The sequence below is a fragment of the Engystomops pustulosus genome, chromosome 6 (genome assembly GCF_040894005.1).
Source record: "Engystomops pustulosus chromosome 6, aEngPut4.maternal, whole genome shotgun sequence".
NCBI lineage: Eukaryota > Metazoa > Chordata > Amphibia > Anura > Leptodactylidae > Engystomops > Engystomops pustulosus.
In genome coordinates, this window is record NC_092416.1 from 68,450,051 (window position 1) to 68,468,730 (window position 18,680).

At 41.8% G+C, this 18,680-nt stretch overlaps 1 protein-coding gene across 4 annotated transcripts in view; it reads right to left on the reverse strand.

Moving 5' to 3' along the window:
- The window catches only part of MASP2 (MBL associated serine protease 2), a 48,132-nt gene extending 30,911 nt beyond the window's left edge, over positions 1-17,221 (reverse strand). For 2 of the 4 annotated variants that reach the window (XM_072156397.1, XM_072156400.1), the window contains exons 1-3: positions 17,041-17,109; positions 13,243-13,468; positions 11,335-11,512 (exon numbers count right to left, since the gene is read on the reverse strand). In XM_072156397.1, coding sequence (XP_072012498.1) covers positions 11,335-11,512; positions 13,243-13,468; positions 17,041-17,075 — 439 coding nt within the window. In that variant the 5' untranslated portion in view covers positions 17,076-17,109. Of the gene's footprint in view, positions 1-11,334; positions 11,513-13,242; positions 13,469-17,040 lie in introns of all 4 variants that reach the window. The other 2 variants (XM_072156399.1, XM_072156401.1) reach the window with 2 other exon arrangements.
- Between the last annotated feature and the right edge of the window lie 1,459 nt (positions 17,222-18,680).

Sequence of the window (18,680 nt, forward strand, 5' to 3'; positions counted from 1 at the left end):
TTTTTTTGCCATCTCGCAACACAAAAAATTTAGTGAGTGATCCAAAGGTCGGACTGTCCCCAAAATGGTAACAATTAAAACGTCAGCTTGTCCCGACACCGTAGCCAACTCTGTACTTTTAAGCATGAAAAAGTTTATTGGAGTCAGAATATGGTAAAATTAATATTTTCTCTTTTTTGGTACAAATGTTTTAATTGTTTTTAAACCTAATAAAACCTATATAAATTTGATATCCCTGTGATCGTACTATACCATAGAATACATTAGAGATACCATTTGGAACGCACAGTGAAAGACGTTAAAAAAGGAGCTAAAAGAAAATGGTGCAAATGCCCCCTATACCTCATGATAAAAAGTTTACAAATTCTCTAGGAAAAGGGGTTTGTGGTTCCTGAGGCCACGTTCACACGTGGCATTTTGGTTGCATTTGGAAGTGCAATCCTAAGGCTTCACTAGTGATTACACATTCACGGTATGAGCCCTCTTCATTTATACTGGGTGCATAATGCAGTGCTAGCACCAATCAAGGGTGTTAACGCTTTACATGCAGCACCATTTTGGCTGTGAACGTCGTCATCCATGACGTCATTGGGGAATGACAATCAGTTGCCATGATAGCCTGGGGTCTTTATAAGACCTCAGGACTTGTCATTTTTGAAGATCTGTTACTATGTGCCAGCGGCACATGGTAACAGATCATGTGCAAAATCCCCATATAGTATAGCAGTAGATGATAGGACCGATTAGGCAACCTAGGGTTAAATCGGTTGAATTTCAAATCACCCATCTTTTCCTAGAACTGAGATAAAAATAAACATCTCATAATATGGCAAAATAAAGGTTTTTTTTTTATACAAAAGTTTTAATTTTTTATATCTACTAAAACATAACAAAACCTACCGTATTTTTTGGACTATAAGACACTTCTTACTATAGGACGCACCCCAGATTTAGGCTTCCAAAAAAAGTAAAAATATATTTCACACCAATTAAAATATCCCTGTTGGTCGCACTAAAGCACAGCACACACAGACATACATATACACAGACAGCTCTGCATCATCCATCCACATACACACTCTGCACTGCATCATCCATCCACATACACAATCAGCACTGCATCATCCATCCACATACACACTCAGCTCTGCATCATCCATCCACATACACACTCACTCAGCGATACACATACACACTCAGCTCAGCGATACACAATCGGCTCTGCATCATCCATCCACATACACACTCAGCTCTGCATCATCCATCCACATACACACTCATCTCAGCTATACACACAGAACCCCCCCCCCCCCACACACACACACACTTCCCCCATTCCGCTTCTTCTCACCCTGTCCCAGGACCTGAGTGAAGTTGGACCCCCCCTTGTTCAAATCAAACAAAATTAGTGTCAAACGTTTGTGCTACGTTTGTGATGGTTTGTGCAGAAGAAATTTTCGTTTGTGCCGCTATCATTTTTAAGATTTTAATGAATGTTTCCAGTGGTCATCAGAGGTCAACCAGCCCCCCCCCCCCCCGACACTGCCCAAATCAAACAAAACTGGTGCCGTACAATTCTGCTACGTTTGTGCTGGTTTGTGCTGCTCTAATTTTTGTTTGTGCTGCTATTGTTTTAAATAAATGAACACAAAATTAAAGGTCAAAAGTTCAAGCAGCCCCCCCCCTCCCCCCACATTAACCGAATCAAACAAAACTGGTGTCAAACGTTAGTGCTACATTTGTGCCGGTTTGTGCGGCAAAAATTTTCCTTTCATGCCGCTATCATTTTTAATATATTCGTACTTTTTTTCCAGAGGTCATCAGAGTTCATTTCTTCCAAGGTACAATGTGTTTGCTAGCTCCCCCTGGTGATCAAACCAGGGAAGTGTCCCTAGGTTTGTTTTGTACCAGTTCATCCTAAACACCTTTAACCCCTTAAGGACGCAGCCTGTTTGCAGGTTAAGGCTCGCAACTTTTTTTGGAAATTTGACCAGTGTCTCTTCCTGTGGTAATAACTTTTCAACGCTTTAAGATATCTCTGTGATTTTGAGATTGTTTTCTCGTGAGACATTGTAGTTTATGTTAGTAGTCTCATTTCGGTGATCCGTTCCTTTTTTGGGGGGTAAAAATTCAAAAATTTAGGAAAAATTTGAAAAAAATGACTATTTTCAAAGTTTCAAATGTTATAATTTTTAGACAAAAAGTGATACCACAAATTTTTTTTGATAGAAACCTTTTGCCATTGGTCTTCTTTTTATATCCATAATTTGTTTTACGTTTCCATTATTTTTATGGATGTGAGAAGGTTTGAAGTTTTAGTAGCAACTTCTCAGATTTTCTTGAAATTTGAAAAATGCGAACTTTTTGGTGATCAATTCAGTTTGGAAGTGCCGTATAAAGGCTTATGTACTATATACCCCCACAAGTAACACCATTTTATGAACCTAACATCTCAACCTATTCAAATCAGCATTTAAGAAGTCTGTTAACCCTTTAATTATTTTTCCGGAAGCATATGAAAATGGAGTGGAAATTTTGAAATTTCAATTTTTGATTTCAATCTTTCCAATTTAGCCCTAAAACGGATACATTCAGAAGGAATTTGAGGTAAATATATATTCCTAATTTCTTGCCCTGCTTCTTCCGAGTACGGCAATACCAGACATGTGGATGTCAGCTGCTGTTTCCCCGCACATCGATGTCCAGAACAGAGTTAGCGATACCGGGAATTTGGAAGGCCAATTTGGCTGCAAATATTTTGTGGTGCCACAGTGTAATTGAAGAGCCCCTGAAGTAAAAGTACAATAGAAAACCCCCCAAAATGTCACCATTTCGGAAACTAGACCCCTCAAAGAATTTATCGGTGGTTGTGGTGAGCATTTTAACCCCCGACACGCTGGTCAAAATTGAATGCAAAGTAAATGGTGCAGAGTAAAAATTGTGTTTTTATCTCAAAAATGTCATTTTAGTGCCTCATATACTGTGCCCAACTCATGCCACTTCAGACAAACACCCCAAAAATCATTCTGCGGGTTGTCCCGAGTACAGCAATACCACACATGTGCCAATAATTTACAGACTGGGCACACAGAAGGGATGAGAACGGAAGGAGTGAAATTTTGATTTTCCAGCTCCGTTTTCACATGTTTGGATTTGGAGTGCCATGTCATGTTGGCAGGGCCCGTGAGGTGCCAGTGCAATAGAAACCCCCAATAAATGATACCATTACGGAAACTAGACCCCTCAAAGAATTTATCGGTGGTTGTGGTGAGCATTTTAACCCCCGACACGCTGGTCAAAATTAAATGCAAAGCAAATGGTGCAGAGTAAAAATTGCGTTTTTATCTCAAAAATGTCATTTTAGTGCCTCATATACTGTGCCCAACCCGTGCCACTTTAGACAAACACCCCAAAAATCATTCTGCAGGTTGTCCCGAGTACAGCAATACCACACATGTGCCAATAATTTACAGACTGGGCACACAGAAGGGATGAGAACGGAAGGAATGAAATTTTGATTTTCCAGCTCCGTTTTCACATGTTTGGATTTGGAGTGCCATGTCATGTTGGCAGGGCCCGTGAGGTGCCAGTGCAATAGAAACCCCCAATAAATGATACCATTACGGAAACTAGACCCCTCAAAGAATTTATCGGTGGTTGTGTTGAGCATTTTAACCCCCGACACGCTGGTCAAAATTAAATGCAAAGCAAATGGTGCAGAGTAAAAATTGCGTTTTTATCTCAAAAATGTCATTTTAGTGCCTCATATACTGTGCCCAACCCGTGCCACTTTAGACAAACACCCCAAAAATCATTCTGCAGGTTGTCCCGAGTACAGCAATACCACACATGTGCCAATAATTTACAGACTGGGCACACAGAAGGGATGAGAACGGAAGGAATGAAATTTTGATTTTCCAGCTCCGTTTTCACATGTTTGGATTTGGAGTGCCATGTCATGTTGGCAGGGCCCGTGAGGTGCCAGTGCAATAGAAACCCCCAATAAATGATACCATTACGGAAACTAGACCCCTCAAAGAATTTATCGGTGGTTATGGTGAGCATTTTAACCCCCGACACGCTGGTCAAAATTAAATGCAAAGAAAATGGTGCAGAGTAAAAATTGCGTTTTTATCTCAAAAATGTCATTTTAGTGCCTCATATACTGTGCCCAACCCATGCCACTTTAGACAAACACCCCAAAAATCATTCTGCGGGTTGTCCTGAGTACAGCAATACCACACATGTGCCAATAATTTACAGACTGGGCACACAGAAGGGATGAAAACGGAAGGAGTGAAATTTTGATTTTCCAGCTCCGTTTTCACATGTTTGGATTTGGAGTGCCATGTCATGTTGGCAGGGCCCGTGAGGTGCCAGTGCAATAGAAACCCCCAATAAATGATACCATTACGGAAACTAGACCCCTCAAAGAATTTATCGGTGGTTGTGGTGAGCATTTTAACCCCCGACACGCTGGTCAAAATTGAATGCAAAGTAAATGGTGCAGAGTAAAAATTGCGTTTTTATCTCAAAAATGTCATTTTAGTGCCTCATATACTGTGCCCAACCCATGCCACTTCAGACAAACACCCCAAAAATCATTCTGCGGGTTGTCCCGAGTACGGCAATACCACACATGTGCCAATAATTTACAGGCTGGGCACACAGAAGGGATGAGAACGGAAGGAGTGAAATTTTGATTTTCCAGCTCCGTTTTCACACGTTTGGATTTGGAGTGCCATGTCATGTTGGCAGGGCCCGTGAGGTGCCAGTGCAATAGAAACCCCCAATAAATGATACCATTACGGAAACTAGACCCCTCAAAGAATTTATCGGTGGTTGTGGTGAGCATTTTAACCCCCGACACGCTGGTCAAAATTGAATGCAAAGTAAATGGTGCAGAGTAAAAATTGCGTTTTTATCTCAAAAATGTCATTTTAGTGCCTCATATACTGTGCCCAACCCATGCCACTTCAGACAAACACCCCAAAAATCATTCTGCGGGTTGTCCCGAGTACGGCAATACCACACATGTGCCAATAATTTACAGGCTGGGCACACAGAAGGGATGAGAACGGAAGGAGTGAAATTTTGATTTTCCAGCTCCGTTTTCACACGTTTGGATTTGGAGTGCCATGTCATGTTGGCAGGGCCCGTGAGGTGCCAGTGCAATAGAAACCCCCAATAAATGATACCATTACGGAAACTAGACCCCTCAAAGAATTTATCGGTGGTTGTGGTGAGCATTTTAACCCCCGACACGCTGGTCAAAATTGAATGCAAAGTAAATGGTGCAGAGTAAAAATTGTGTTTTTATCTCAAAAAAGTCATTTTTGTGCCTCATATACTGTGCCCAACCCATGCCACTTTAGACAAACACCCCAAAAATCATTCTGGGGGTTGTCCTGAGTATGGCAATACCACACATGTGCCAATAATTTACAGGCTGGGCACACGGCAGGGGTCAGGAAGAAAGAAGCACAATTTAGGTTTTCAAGCTTCGTTTTCACTAGATTGGTAATGGGGGGTACCAGTACAATAGAAACTCCCAAGTAGTGAACCCATTTTGGAAAGGGCACCCCTCAAAGAATGTATGTAGGCTTGTATGATCATTTTAACCCCCAACACGCTGGTCAAAATTGAATGCAAAGTAAATGGTGCAGAGTAAAAATTGTGTTTTTATCTCAAAAAAGTCATTTTTGTGCCTCATATACTGTGCCCAACCCATGCCACTTTAGACAAACACCCCAAAAATCATTCTGGGGGTTGTCCTGAGTACGGCAATACCACACATGTGCCAATAATTTACAGGCTGGGCACACGGCAGGGGTCAGGAAGAAAGAAGCACAATTTAGGTTTTCAAGCTTCGTTTTCACTAGATTGGTAATGGGGGGTACCCCCGAGGTACCAGTACAATAGAAAGCCCAAGTAGTGAACCCATTTTGGAAAGGGCACCCCTCAAAGAATGTATGTAGGCTTGTATGAGTATTTTAACCCCTAAGGTGCTGGCTCAAATGTAATACAAAGTGAGTAGTGCAGAGAAACAGTTGTATTGCAATTTATCAAATATGCCATTGAAGTGACAAAAGTATTTTGCCCAACTCATGCCACTGGGGAAAAACACATCAAAAATCATTCTGCGGGTTACCCCGGTTAGGGCAATACCCCATAGGAGGCAATAATCTGTAGGATGGTGACACGGCAGGGCTCAAAAGGGAATAACTTGTTGGAGCACAGACATTGTACTTTTTTTTTTCTTTTTGGCATCATGAAAGATTTGTAGATGCCAATAGGGGCCAGTACAGTAGAAACCCCTAAGAACTGACCCTATTTTGGAAACTACACCCCTCCATGAATTAATCTAGGGGTATAGTTAGCATTTTAACCCCACAGGTGGACCCCTGAAAAAGTGCAAAATGGATAGTGCATAGTAAAAAATATCTATTATGTCATTTTGTGCCCAGCTGCTGCCATGGGAGACAAACACCCTAAAAATCATGATGCATGTTTTCCCGGGTAAAGCATACGGGACAGTAATCTAGAGGCTGGGCACATGGCAGGGCTTAGAAGGGAAGGTGCGGCATGATGTATAAGCTGTGCGTCAGGGTAACAACAGGGTACTCTAAAAATCCAGGGATGTATGATAAATTCGGAAGCAATCTTTCATACATAACCCTGGTTTTTCTGGGCATGTCTCACAGTGATGAATGGTGTCCTTCCGAATGCCATTTTTGGAGCACACCCTGCACCTCTTTTGTGACCTTCCCTTGCTGGCTGTTTGGGGAACTACTCCTGGAAAGTGCTGCCCTGGTACAATACGTGATGTGGCCTCACTTCCAGATGTGCTAGCACTCCCCCCTTCCTGGTCTCCAAAAAGAAAGTACTTTATTACCATCTCTTGAAATTCCAGGAAAGTTCCCCTCTGGCCGGCATATCGATGCAGCACATAAGCATTATACAATGCCATCTGCATGATGTGCACGGCCAGCTTCTTGTACCACACCCTCGACTTCCGCATGGCATTGTACGGCTGAAGCACCTGGTCAGACAAGTCCACCCCTCCCATGTATTTGTTATAATCTAAAATACAGTCTGGCTTGGGGGCTTCTGCACTGGCACCTCGTACTGGGACAGGGGTGGTGGTGTGCTCATGTATTGTGGTTAATACAAGGACCTCTCTCTTGTCCTTGTACTTAACACACAATACAGAGTCGCTGCATAGTGCCCTGCTTTCGTGCCTTTTAAGTTTTTGCCCAAGCAGCGACTTAGGGAGACCTCTCTGATTTCTGCGTACAGTGCCGCATGCCGCAGTATTTCTGGAAGTGAGGCACTTGAACAGGGTGGTGCTGGTGTAGAAATTGTCCAGGTAGAGGTGGTAGCCCTGGTCCAGCAGTGGGTGCACTAAATCCCACACTATCTTCCCTGTAACACCCAGGAAGGGGGGGCATTCTGGGGGCACTATAGAGGAGTCCTTCCCTTCATATACCCTGAACTTGTATGTGTACCCTGATGAACTTTCGCACAGCTTATACATTTTCACACCATATCTTGCCCTCTTATTGGGCAGGTACTGGCGGAATTGAAGTCTCCCTTTGAATTGTACCAGGGACTCGTCTATGCTCACATGTTTGGCGGGAGTATATGCCTGGGCAAACTTGGCACTAAAATGATCTAATATGGGCCTGACCTTAAATAACCGATCATAACTGGGGTCACCTCTGGGTGGGCACTGTGTGTTGTCAGTGTAGTGCAAAAACTTATGGATGGCTTCAAAGCGCATCCTGCTCATTGCCATGCGGAACATGGGGGTGTGGTACAGTATATCTGTGCTCCAGTAGTCCCTGATTGAAGGCTTCTTTACTATCCCCATAAGGAGTATTATGCCCCAATACTTGTACATCTCTGCTGCAGTGACAGGGGTCCACCTGTAGGGTTGTGCATAAAAGGACGTGGGGTTTTGGGCAATATGTTGTGCAGCGTAGAGATTTGTCTGAAATATAATAATATTTAGCAGCTCCTCATCAAAAAAAAACTTAAAAAAGTCTACAGCTCTGAGCCCTGTCGTGTCAAAGTTAATGCCAGGATGGCCCAAAAAGTCAGGGACCTGAGGGGTATAATTATCTGGGGCTACCCATGTGGGGTCAGTGGAAGCCCCAGACGCTTCTCCTGCAGAAGTCCCAGAAACTTCTCCTGCAGAAGTCCCAGGCACTTCTCCTGCAGAAGTCCCAGGCACTTCTCCTGCAGAAGTCCCAGGCACTTCTCCTGCAGAAGTCCCAGGCACTTCAATTGCAGAAGTCCCTGGAACCCTACGGCGCCTTCTTGGGGGTCCTTCCAGGTCACTGGAAGATGAGCAGGAGGATGATGATAGGTAAAAGGGACCATCATCCCCACTAGCTGACTCGGTGTCAGAGGCAAGCATGTTATATGCCTCCAACACGGTGTACGTCTTCTGAGACATTGCACACAAAAAAAAATAGAGAACAAGAAAAATTAGATAATGTGCACCAAACTACACGGATAAACCGTCTAGCAGGCACACAAAAAAAAAATATAATGCACACCAAACTACACGGACAAGCCGCACAGATGGCACACACAAAAAATAATGTGCACTAAACTACACGGACAAGCCGCACAGATAGCACACAAAAAAAAAAAGATAATGCGCACCAAACTACACGGACAAGCCGCACAGATGGCACACACAAAAAATAATGTGCACTAAACTACACGGACAAGCCGCACAGATAGCACACAAAAAAAAAAGATAATGCACACCAAGCCACACGGACCAGCCGCACAGATGGCACACAAAAAATAATGCGCACTAAACTACACGGACAAGCCGCACAGATAGCACACAAAAAAAATAATGCGCACTAAACTACACGGACAAGCCGCACAGATAGCACACAAAAAAAATAATGCGCACTAAACTACACGGACAAGCCGCACAGATAGCACACAAAAAAAAAGGTAATGCACACCAAACTACACGGACAAGCCGCACAGATGGCACACACAAAAAATAATGCGCACTAAACTACACGGACAAGCCGCACAGATAGCACACAAAAAAAATAATGTGCACTAAACTACACGGACAAGCCGCACAGATAGCACACAAAAAAAAAGGTAATGCACACCAAACTACACGGACAAGCCGCACAGATGGCACACACAAAAAATAATGCGCACTAAACTACACGGACAAGCCGCACAGATAGCACACAAAAAAAATAATGCGCACTAAACTACACGGACAAGCCGCACAGATAGCACACAAAAAAAAAAAGATAATGCACACCAAGCCACACGGACCAGCCGCACAGATGGCACACACAAAAAGTAGCTATGTACGGGTACACCTACGGCGTTCTGGAAAAAAATATTACCAGGCACCGAAAAAAAACCTATGTGCACCGCGCAAAAAGGCGCTACAAATGCACCTAGCTTGCCCTAAGACAAACTAACTACCGCTAAGATTGCTAAAGATTCTGTGCAGCGCTATTCAGACGGCGCACTGAAAAGTGCGTCCAGTGCAGAACAACGCTAACACAGCGCACTGAAAAGTGCGTTTGGGTTCAGAAGGGACAGACAGGGAAAAACGGAAGACACGTGGGATCACACAAGGCGATCACACAGGGAACACACAGGACACAGGAAAAAACAGATAGGATGGGAATTTGTAGGGAACAATAGGGATCAGATAAGGATCAGAACACTATTTATAGTGTAAAAGTGTATTTTGGTGCACACAGTAACGCTCTTTCCTCTCTCCAGCGATACCAAACCAAAAGCACGTTTTTTAGCCTAAAATCGCTGTAATTGGCCAGTCAGGTTTGACTGGCCAATCACGGCGATCGGCGGGCGGGACCAATTTGATTGGTCGGGTGACGGAGACAGGAACTCCTCCTGCCTCTGTCACCCAAATTTCAGCCCGATGTCACCACGTCTCGCGACGTGGTGACAATTCTAAAATAGTATGCGCTCGCGCAGTAGCTGTACTGCGCTGAGCGCCAATAGTGGGAAGCTGCGCAGTACAGCTACGGCGCGGAGCGCTAAGGGGTTAACCTATGCAAACACCTGAACATACCTTAAAAATGATAGCGGCACAAAAGAAAATTTTTGCTTGATTCGGTTAATGTGGGGGGGCTGCTTGAACTTTTGACCTTTAATTTTTTGTTCACTTTTTCAAAACAAAAGCAGCACAAACAAAAATTTGAGCAGCACAAACCAGCACAAACGTAGCAGAATTGTTCGGCACCAGTTTTGTTTGATTTTGGCGATGTGGGGGGGGGGGCTGCTGGACCTCTGATGACCCCTGGAAACTTTCATTAAAATCTTAAAAACGATAGTGGCACAAACAGAAATTTCTTCTGTACAAACCAGCACAAACGTAGCACAAACGTTTGACACCAATTTTGTTTGATTTGAAGGTGGGGGGGCCAACTTCACTCAGGTTGTCCCAGGGCAGCATGGCAGTATGAGACCTGTGGTGATGTAAGAAGCATGTGATCAGTCACATGATTCTGACATCACCGCAGGTCCTGGACCTGTAGGACATCGGGGAGAGGGGAGAGCAGTGCGGAGGCTCCTCTCTGGGATATCGGGTGCAGCTCTATATCAGGGCATCACCCGATCTCCCTTACAGCGGTCAGGAGGGTCTGGCAGTGCTGGATCCTCCTGACCTCCGGTCTATAAGACGCAGGCACTTTTTAGCAAATTTTTTCTTGCTAAAAAGTGCGTCTTATAGTCCAGAAAATACGGTATATAACCTTGGTATCTATGTGATTGTACCGACCGAATGAATAAAAGGGAGGAGTCATTTGGAGTGCACAGTGAAAGCTGTAATAACACAGCCCAAAATGGCAAAAATGTGTTTTTTTGGTCAATTTCCCTGCATTTGGATTTTTTTTCCAGCTTCCTAGTACACGGTATGGAATACAGCATTAAATACTGCCACTAGGAAGTACAATTTGTTACACAGAAAACATGCTTTCATACAGCTCTGTATGGGGAAAAATTATAAAAGTTATGAAATTTTGAAAGTGGGGAATGGAAAATGGAAACACAAAATTTAAAAAAGGGCTGTTTCCTTAAGGGGTTAACATACAGATTAAAATGGCAATCTCAGAAACAATTCATGGGACAGAAATAATAAGGGTTATACCACAATGCTCTGGAATGTCTTCTGAAAGAAGACCTACATTTTACTGTGAATAGCCCCATTAATGTTTTTCATGTCATCCATTAATAAGCTAGGCACATTTTATCCATTACTATCAATATTAACTTTCCTCCATTCTTTATTGGGCTTATTGTCATTACCTTCAGCAGTGTAGAAAGCCTCAAAACCAGTAAACTCTTTTTCGTTGGAAAAGTCACTTCTAAAAACCAAGGTCATCTTATTATCCAGAGAGTAAAATGGAGCATTTCCTGGGGCTTTCTCAGTATCGGTAGACTCCGTGCCACAGAAATGAGCCACCACTGTCCCCTTAGATCTCAGCTGAGGATTAAAGACAGTGTTTGTTAGTATTATACAAGAGGACAATTGTTATTGAGCTATTTCCCTTTTAGCAACAATAAGTGAAATATAATTTAATGTGATATATTGTTCCAAATTGATAGAGGTGAGAAAATTGAGAAAAGGTAATACTTCCCTAAATGTGATCTCAATTGATGTAAAGACTAAGATGGTAGTGCATGGCAAAGGGATTCCCTGCATCATATCCTCATGTACACTCCTCTCCGCACTTTACTGGAGCTGCGATAATATATCAAAGACAACCTATGAACATACATGGAGCTGTTTCTGTTTTTTGATTTGTTTTTCTGTTGTTGATTTCTAACTACCCTTAAAGGACATCTACCACCAGGATGAAGGATTGTAAACCAAGCACACTGACATACTGGCAAACATACGAGGCAAACCATCTATGGTATCCAATAGATCTCTTCATTATGCATAAGAAGGATTAAACTACTTGTTAGATGGGTTCCATGCCAATAAATGGACCACAAAGTGTCCCTCTGCTTCTATGCTCTGAAATGTTTTATTTGTGGTAATCCCATGATCCTGCAGGACCACCAAAGGGAAAAATAAAAGATTAGGGATTCCTTGATAAACCTTTAAAGAGTGGTCCCCAAAACACACAAAATTTATTTTCCTTCTGGTCTCCTCTACTAATAGCCTGACCATTCATTGGATCCGATTCAGCCAATCAGTGGCCTCCTCATTCCAAAGGGAGTGTCACTTGTGACATCAGCAGAAGTGATCTCCAACAGTCTGAGAAGGCCACTGATTGGATGAAGTGGATCTGTGAACGGCTGAGCCATAAGACTTTGTAAGCAGGGTAGCAATACCTTCTCTTTTTGGCATCCCATTCCTGGATGAGGTCAATATTAGGAGGGGAAAGGAATGCCTATGAACTGCTGGGTGGCAGTTTCTATGGCAGTCCAAAGCCTGGGGAAGGCCTGTCTCTGCCACAGGCTTTAGGGTTTTTTGGGCATTGTTAATTAGCAGCTTTGACAGCCAGCACCCCCCGGTGCATGGAAATGACATATTGAACATAAAATGTATTATTATATCAAACGTAAAATATGTTTGATAGAAATGGAAGCCTCATGGAACATAATTCATACTGAAGGTCTGACTGGCATGACAATGAGACACATTTATAAGTGTACAGTAGATTTTGCGCTTAGTCAGTTTTCCTTATGTAAAATGTGTTGGGCTATGAATTAATGATCGGCCAATTATAATCAATCTGTCACAGCACGTTTTCTGGTAAGCTGCAACATTACATTTTGTCAGGAGGTAAATCACCATTGTTAGATCACATTGATAGCGGAGAAACTGCAAATACTTTGCTTGATGTACATTTTGAGGAAACTAACTTTTCCGCTCCACATCCTGTATGTAATGGTCAACTTAGGTCCCACATTGCACTGGTCCCCATTAACTAGAGAAATCTGAAAATAGTGTGCCCTTTATATGCCAGAATGGTGCTTTTTTTACTGTAAATTATTTAGGTTCCTATTGAATGTGGTGTATGCTATTGCTACTCTTTTAGATGTAGACCTATGGCCAAAACAAGTACTGCAGAAAGATGCTGAATATCACGCAAGAAAATTATGCAAAATTTTGGCAAATTGCCATTCTTTAAATTTTCCCTTGCTTCTACAGAAATGTAGAATGGCTACTATTTCCTTAGCTTCACTTCCCAAGCTTTGTACCTCAACATAGTCATATTCACATAAATATGACAATTCCAGGTTGAAATGGGTGAAATAAATCTTGACACGATGTCCTTCAGGAACTTTTATATCCCAAGTCATAGTCTGGTCATTAGGATAAGGTTTCGGGAACCCAGGAGAGGAGATCCTTCCAAACAGACCAGTTAATTCAATGCAGAATCCATTGGAACATAGTATGATGATGATACCTAGAAGATGCCAGAGTCTGGAGACAGAGATAAAGCCAATATAATATAAAAACATAGATAAAAAGGGCAGAATCCAGACTTAATTATTATTATTCATGTGACCACTGCAATGTTTCGACTCCTGAGGATTGGAGTCCTTCGCAACCAAATCAAACAGTGCAAAATGTGAAGTATATATACATAGTCAAGTGAGCCATTAGTGATGCTAATGCAGTATGCAAATTCAGTGACATCAGTATAATTAGCACTTGTAAACATGGAATGACATGTGAACATCCAATACATATGATCTATAAAAAAACATATTCTATTAATATATCCATAATTTATAGTAGTGCATTGTGAACTGTACATTGCCACAAATGTGAAAATATTTATAATAAGCAGAAACATATACTGGCTGTGACAGTTACCATTCATTGGATAGACTGAGTCTGGGTCCTAGGCCTTGCACCTGAGTATTACTTTTTGCATGTGCTGCTATCTTTTTTGCTATTTTTATATCTAATATATAAAGCTGAGTGTATGTGTATGTATATATGTATGTGTGTATGTCCGCTAAAGGAATCTGCACCGTTGCGTTTACTGACACCAAATTTTGCACAGTCGCTCTCTGTGACTTAGTCAAGTTTTGACCCGAAATTTTCACCCTGTGCTTTCCAAAATCCACTTATTAACCACCATATACAGGAGCCATTGTCTGCTGCTGTGGCAGTTGGCAGTTTGCACAGGTCATTGAGTATAAGACACTTACATGTGAGGTAAGATGGAGAGAGACAGAGATAGGGGGAGATTTATCAGAAGTGTCTGAGGTAAAACTATTTCAGTTGCCCATGGAAACCAATCAGAGATCAGCTGTAATTTTATAAACAGGGAAAATGAACATTGAGCTCTGATTGGTTGCCATTGCCAACTAGAGTAGTTATGCATGCAGACACTTCTGATAAATCTCCCCATAGACAAAGTGACAGTCAGAGACAGAAACAGTCACTGGAATGAGAGCCAACAAACAAACACAGCGAAGTAGCCAGCTCACCCTTATGGTTCTCTTTGCAATCCTCCAGGTGCACTTATACAGCGTGTAAGCCTTCCATGAAATTGCAAACCAACATCCAAGAGAAATCCAGTCTCAGAGACTATAGATTTTATATTTGTTTGTATATATGTTTGGAATACACTATGGATAGGAACGGGATCGCAGGTTATAGTTCACACTTAGGTGTGTTAGATGAGTTTAATCCTTCGCCCTTTTTCTAATCATGTCATCCTTACTTGATCCAACAGGTAACATACACTAGGTTTAAATAGGTGAGGTGTGCTTCTGTATAATGAGACCATGACTAAGTGTGTAGGTCTGCTCTATGCTGTCCGTTTGCTGCTGAAATGTTAACATGGATTTTTAAGATTTTTAAATAAAGAAAATCAAATTATTATGCATCTTCCGTGTCTGAGCTGGATTTCTCTTGGATACTGGAATGAGAGTTCCCAAGACTGACTGTCACTGTAATGAGAGTGTCCGGGACCGACAGTCACTGGAATGAGAGTGCCTGAGACAGACAGTCACTGGAATGAGAATGCCCGGGACAGACAGTCACTGGAATGAGAGTGCCCGAGACAGACAGTCACTGGAATGAGAGTGCCCGAGACAGACAGTCACTGGAATGAGAGTGCCCGGGACAGACAGTCACTGGAATGGGAGTGCCCGAGACCTACAGTCACTCGAATCAGAGTGCCTGAGACAGACAGTCACTGGTAAGAATCTGCCAGAGACAGCCAGTCTCTAAAAGAGACTGCCAGAGACAGATGTCAATGACAGAGAAGGTTAGTGACAGAGACAGTCTGAGACAGTCTATATATACATATAAAATATTTTTTGTTAACCCATTCTATTTTGTTATAGCTGAGAGCACAGCTAGTGCTCTATATTGTAAACCATCACTTGTTAGAGTGATAGATGGGCAGTATGTCCCCTTAAGCTTCTTGATCTTCGTGTCATAGGGGTCATGTTTTGTTAACTGTACTTTAGCTCCATGGCTTAGATGTTGCAGGTCTCCTGCCTTGATAGCTCCTCTCCATACTCCTTTACATGTGTTATATACCTTAACCTTTAGCTACAGGTTAGTATTTTTGGATTTATGAGGAGCAAATGGAAAGAGGCAAGAGTTGCTATGTGCTGTTCTAAAGACAAGACCAACTGCAGTTTTCAACCTGGACTTACATAGTGGAAGTAAAAGCCAGAAAAGTTGGGTGAGAGCCATTGTTGACCAATTTGGCATACTTTGTGCAGTGAGGTGTAATCTGTAGGCGCTATATAAATAAAGAATTATTATTATTATTATTGTTGGACTAATCATTTTGTACTGCTACCCTGAAACTAAGGAGATTGTATTTCATTTCATGCTGAACAAAGCTTGTTGAGTTTCTGTTGGACTATGTTTAATAAATCTTTGGACTGTTAGACGGTTATTCGGGCAAACCTGCCTGTATGTGAATTTGTGCCAGACCATAAGTCTGTTGGAAGGGTCCCGTTTTTCACTATATATAGAGATTTATCAATCACTGTAAGCCTATCTATAGCTTGTAAAAATATAAGTTGGCGCTACTTGGAAAGATTTTGGTTATTCAAGAGATAGATATAGTAACCATAGATAATATTGTCTGTTGTAATGTGAGTGTAAAGCCAAAACATTTAGCTGTGGTTTTGTTGTGCATGTACCTACTTTATGTCATACTTAGCCCTAAACTATCGAAATATATAACAAAACTATCAGCTCCCACAGGACTAGCGTTGCCACCGACAACAATAACCCTTTGCTCACCCCACATCCCGTGCATTCGTGATTCTATATTTGTGTGTTTGCAATTTTCCCTGTGTTTTTACATGCTTTGTGTCTATATGTAGTCCTGGCTCGGATGATGTGTACAAAGCTATTTTTCTGCTCTGAAATTTTTTTCTCAAGAAAAATGGGTTATGACTAATTTAGTGTCCAACATTTTGGCACTTGCACATAAAGTTTGGATAAATAACACCAGAGACCGTGAATAATCCAAAGTAGACAAACACAGAAATAAAAAGTCACAAACTATAAATGTCTCAAACTACATCCTAATATCATCTTATTGAATGGAAATAAATGGAAATATAATTTAACAAAAGTGCGCTATACTCAAGCACATGACTTGGGATCGGATACTTGGCACTAATGCATTTCCATATCACAATTACAACAACAAATTTTACTATTTCCTCAGCAATCTCCATTCACATCTTCCCCTACCAGCAGCACTACAGATACGGCATTGGATTTGTGCAGCACATTGCCAGACATAATACAATTGGACAGTTGATTTCTATGGAATATATGGGAGCCAACCACCCAAAATTGGAACAAATAGTCTTCTAGAGATCCATGACAAGTGGCAATATAGGATAGTATAGGATATGAGGAAATGGTAAATTGTAAACACCAGATTCTATCACTTCTACTGAACACTCTTTGATATTTCTTTTCTAGGCAATATGAGAACTATGCAAACCAGTTTTTTTACTATATTGGAATAATATATACACCTTAAAATACAGACATACATCATTCCTAGAATCGTCTGATTAACTTGCCTCATGTTGACTGTTCCCTGTTGTTCTCTTTTCTGCTACGGGTCTTGTTTGTTCCTGTTATACCTTTGCTCGGTGCTACAGTCTACAGGCTAGTGACCTCTTTAATGGTTTATTTTGGATGGGTTCTTCCAAAGTTTAACTTTAGTTTTGTGATGTAGAATCCGATCATTGCATGCAATATCAAGTAAAGAATCAACATTGGCTGGTAAATCTTTAACTACAATATCGTGGCGCTTATTCAGGAATAGTATGTATCATTAGCCAAAATAGCCCCCATTTCCATTAAATCTATTTTAGAACAGAATTCTTTAATAATATTAAATTGAATACATAGAATTTCAGGGTCCAAACTATGGTTAATCAGCTGATTTCTGTATTTTTTCTTCTATGTTGTGTCGGAAACCTCCGATAAAGTTAGCAGACACTGCAGCGCTGTACAATAGCTCACAGCGGTCTGGCGTATTCATGAGGGGGCAGGACTAGGAGGCGGTTACTGACGCATAAAGCTCGGCAGTCACCGCGGCCCATGGCTTGGGAGGGGCGGTCAGGGGAAGAAGCAGCGCCTCAGGCCCCCTCATGAACACTCTGGGCCGCTGTGAGCTCAATCCGGCGTTCCTATTGTACGGCGCTGCAGTGTAATATAAACAGGTTATATTACATTAAGTTGTTTTTAATTCACATAAGTTGTCACTTTTGACTGGTTGCTAAGGATTCCTTACTTACATTGTACATCTTGTAAGTGGTTTTATTATATGTGTGTTTTTCAAGTGATGTAATAAAGATTTTTCTATTTTTGGTCACTTGTTGCATCCTCTTTCCTTTGTTTGCTTATTAGTACATATATTGGTTCATGACCATCCTACTATTGCAGTGCCCGTCTCCTTCTTTTTGTACAGTGCTGCTGTTATCATCAGCTGATACACAGAGTATGGGGAAGGAGGCCGACGGCTTTATTGTGGGTGTAGTGGCTGAACAAAGTAACTGCGGCATAGCTCTCATTTAAAAAGGAGCTAGTCTGCATTAACAAGGCCTGGCCGCTACACAGAGAGCTGAGATGTCTGCTTCCCAGTCCACTATCTTCTATTAGCAACTGAAAAAAGATAAGCTGTAGGGCAGTTATGGCGAACCTTTTAGAGACCGAGTGCCAAAACTACAACCAAAATCCACTTATTTACCATGAAGTGCCAACATGGCATTTCAAGCAGTAACTTGCTACCAGTTATTCTACATCATTCAATTGTATTGGCTCTCCTAAGACCATGACACCATGAGTAAGAATTGAATGTCTACAGTCAAAACGCGTAGGTATCCTGGATTATGCAATGTAAATTCCTATTTTTAATGGATATGGCATAAAGCTAAAGATTTTATTAGAATGGAGTGCTGGTCACCGCTTACTTTTTTACATTTGGATTTCATACGGGCCCTCCGACAAGCCTCCTTTGCTAACCTGTGCACCGGATTACGCAGAAGATATTGCTTCCTTGCCTATATTGCTCCATGTGAGTGAGCGGCAGGCTCAAGATTTCTTGTATATTATGTTTTACTGTAATGCAAATGTGATCTAGGGAAACTCTCCTGCACTGTGCTAGAGTTGTCTTTGTAAATGT